The sequence below is a fragment of the Echiichthys vipera genome, assembly GCF_963691815.1.
Source record: "Echiichthys vipera genome assembly, chromosome: 14".
NCBI lineage: Eukaryota > Metazoa > Chordata > Actinopteri > Perciformes > Trachinidae > Echiichthys > Echiichthys vipera.
In genome coordinates this window covers 10,857,098-10,860,026 of record NC_139839.1, presented here as the reverse complement: position 1 = coordinate 10,860,026, position 2,929 = coordinate 10,857,098, and the positions used below count along the sequence as shown (strand labels likewise).

General features: G+C 42.8%; 1 protein-coding gene across 1 annotated transcript; it reads left to right on the top strand.

The window, feature by feature from the left end:
* The first annotated feature begins 218 nt into the window (after positions 1–218).
* msx2b (muscle segment homeobox 2b) lies at positions 219–2,532 on the top strand. Its single transcript, XM_083927442.1, has 2 exons — positions 219–673; positions 1,241–2,532. Exons 1-2 carry the CDS (start codon positions 304–306, stop codon positions 1,699–1,701), a joined length of 831 nt encoding a protein of 276 aa, XP_083783568.1. The 5' UTR covers positions 219–303; the 3' UTR covers positions 1,702–2,532.
* The last annotated feature ends 397 nt before the right edge of the window (positions 2,533–2,929 follow it).

Sequence of the window (2,929 nt, the reverse complement as noted above, 5' to 3'; positions counted from 1 at the left end):
TACTTCCAAGGACTCCCTCCATAAAAGGACCTGGTCTAATGATACATTTAGCAAGGTCTGTTGCACGACAACACTCAAAACATAAAAACTCCGACCGTCCCTGAAGGCAGCATCTGCTCAGTCATAAACATTCTGGGCTGCACTGATTGGTCAAAGTTGAGCTGTGTCAACGTGCTGCGTCGACATACTCCCACACACTACTTGACAGCTCCATAACATAGCGCTCGGCGGAGCGGCTCTCACCTGGCCGCCCTTTCACTGTCCGGCTCGGAGTTCACTTGCTTTTTTGGACCTGGAGGAGAGATGGCTTCTCAGGAAACCCCTAACGATTTGGAGTGCAGTTCTTCCGAGGAGGACACTAACCGTGCGGACTCGGCAGAGGGGATGGCGGAGAAAAAGGCATCTCCGGTGGTGCGTCGGCATCCTTTCAGCGTGGAGGCGCTCATGTCCGGGAGGAAGACGGACGGTCGCGGCGGAGAGTTCCTCCGCTGTAAACCGGAGGGGGGCTCGGTGGCGGTGTCTCCTACAGGTTTAAACTCCCTGTATCTCTATCGAGAGACGGGGAGCCGAAAGAGCTTAAAGGCTGTGCCCTCGTCGCCGGTGAAATCCGAGGCATCAGAGTCAGAGGATTGCGCACCCTGGGTCACTAACAGCGCGTTTTCCGCACAGCCTCGTAAGTGTCTCTTTAACGATGAAGCATTGTCAAACTGATGATTCATTAGATATATTTGTAGGCCCTATATAATTTTTTCTTCATATATTTTTATCCAAATGCTGTCCTGCAGCCTACAAAATCCGAGTTACTTTTAACTTTGAACAAAAATTCTACTTAATTCCAGTTTGAATATAGGCAAACTGTTTTTTTTACACAGTACACTGGTAGCTTATATGATTCTCAACAAGTTGTGTTGCAAGGATGTTTTCTGTGGGACAGTGTCATTTAAAGAAAGCCTTAAAGTAAATAAAAAGGTGACTAAGTCAGTTACTCTAAGTCAGTCACATATTCAATATATTGGGGGTTAATGAATAGGAGAGTACATCAACTGAGAACATCAAATTATGTGGCATGAAGAAAAAGTCACCCCTCAGATAAAAGTGTGTCCTGATATCCAACTTTCAACTTTAAGGTGAATTATTTCAGCCATTTTTGTTCACCAATATAAATATTCTATAAAATGAATATAATACAATAATATGAAAGTCATCCCCATTTTAAAATCTGAAGTGTTTCTTCTCTCAGGTCATGCCAGTCCTGGCTGCCCACTGAGGAAACACAAGACCAACCGAAAGCCCCGCACTCCCTTCACCACATCTCAGCTCCTGGCTCTGGAGAGGAAGTTCAGGCAGAAGCAGTATCTGTCCATCGCAGAGCGAGCCGAGTTCTCCTCCTCCCTGACCCTGACAGAGACCCAGGTGAAGATCTGGTTCCAGAATCGACGGGCGAAAGCCAAGAGGCTCCAGGAGGCCGAGCTGGAGAAACTCAAAATGGCTGCAGATGCCAAGACGGCAGCGGTGGCTGCTGCTGCTGCAGGAGGTTTTCACCCCGGCTTTACGATACCTCTGTCACTGGGCGCCATGTCACTGTATGGACAGTCGTACTCTGCCTATCACCACCACCACCACCACAGACCCATGCTGCCCATTTCACCTTTAGGACTGTACGCTGCTCCTCTGGGCTACAGCATGTACCACTTATCATAAAAATGGAAATATCACTGACTTTGGTGAACTGTGTTTCCAAGGATTCCCAAAAATGGAAACAGAGGATGTGCCTCTGACATTTTAAAGATCAATGTTTATAAATATCAACTGCACAACGAGTGTTTGAATCAACTTTCAGAGCACTTCCAGTCAAATAAGAAATCTATTTTTTCCCGCAGTGAGGATTAAAAAAACAAAAACAACTTAAAGATGTCTTTGTGGCCCTTTGGACTGCTTGTTTACATGACTTGTCAATAGGATGAGGGCCGTTACTATCCAGCTGTTTATTCTCTTCATTTGTTTACTTTTGCAATAATTGAGCTGGGCGAGGACTTGCACTGGGCACATGAATACAAAGTACAACTTTACACTTAAGCTTTCTCTTTATTCGATACAGTGCCTTGTGTTGAAAAGGGTCTTTATATCTAGACACTTTGTACACTTGTATGGAAGATGAGTTTTTTTAGCAGCTCAGGCCAAATAAAACATACCAGTGAAGCTTTATTTTCATCCTACAGGTTTGTTTGCTCTCAGGTTTGCGTTTGTTTAACCCTCAAATTATTCATATCAATGGAAATTTTACACAAACTTTTATCCCTGGTAGCAATAAAAAAGCATTTTCATCACTTCCTCATTTCCTTACTACGCATTTATAGAGACAGATAGTAGACACATTAGACCATAATTATGCTGAAAATGTATGAATGCCTCATGTTGTGTATTTATGTGAGAATATGGTACAAAAAGTTCTGACCAAAAGTGTATTTATATTGTTCTTCCTGAACATCCCTTTGAAAGGGCCTACATTGTACTATGCTGTTTATATATCTATTTTTTTCACCAATGTTTTATCATTACAATGAACAAAACAATTAAAGCTTTTCAAACTGTTTCCTTTTAAATAAATGACATTAAATTGTATGTGTAAAAAATAAAGTAGCAATATGTAAACATGCAGTTACGTTCATGATCTTTTTAAAAACAAGTCATTCAAAGTAGTTTACCAGTGAAGCTGTTTTGTGCCGTTTCTGCATGTACAGCTGCTATGTGTGTGTATCTATGTGTGCGTGTGTGTGTGTGTGTGTGTGTGTGTGTGTGAGTGTGTGTGTGTGTGTGTGTGGTTTAATCCCGTGTCTGTGTTTCCCATGTTTCCCATCGGTCTGTTTCAGACAGTGGTCAGTTCAAGGCAATGTTTGACGAACCATAAGTGCTTCCCATAAATTATCCA

Bases quoted from the DNA above. Each gene is read 5' to 3' on its own strand.
- msx2b (XM_083927442.1), top strand. From the start codon at position 304: ATGGCTTCTCAGGAAACCCCTAACGATTTGGAGTGCAGTTCTTCCGAG. The intron at 674-1,240 runs GTAAGTGTCTCT...TTCTTCTCTCAG, and splicing joins CGCGTTTTCCGCACAGCCTC to GTCATGCCAGTCCTGGCTGC.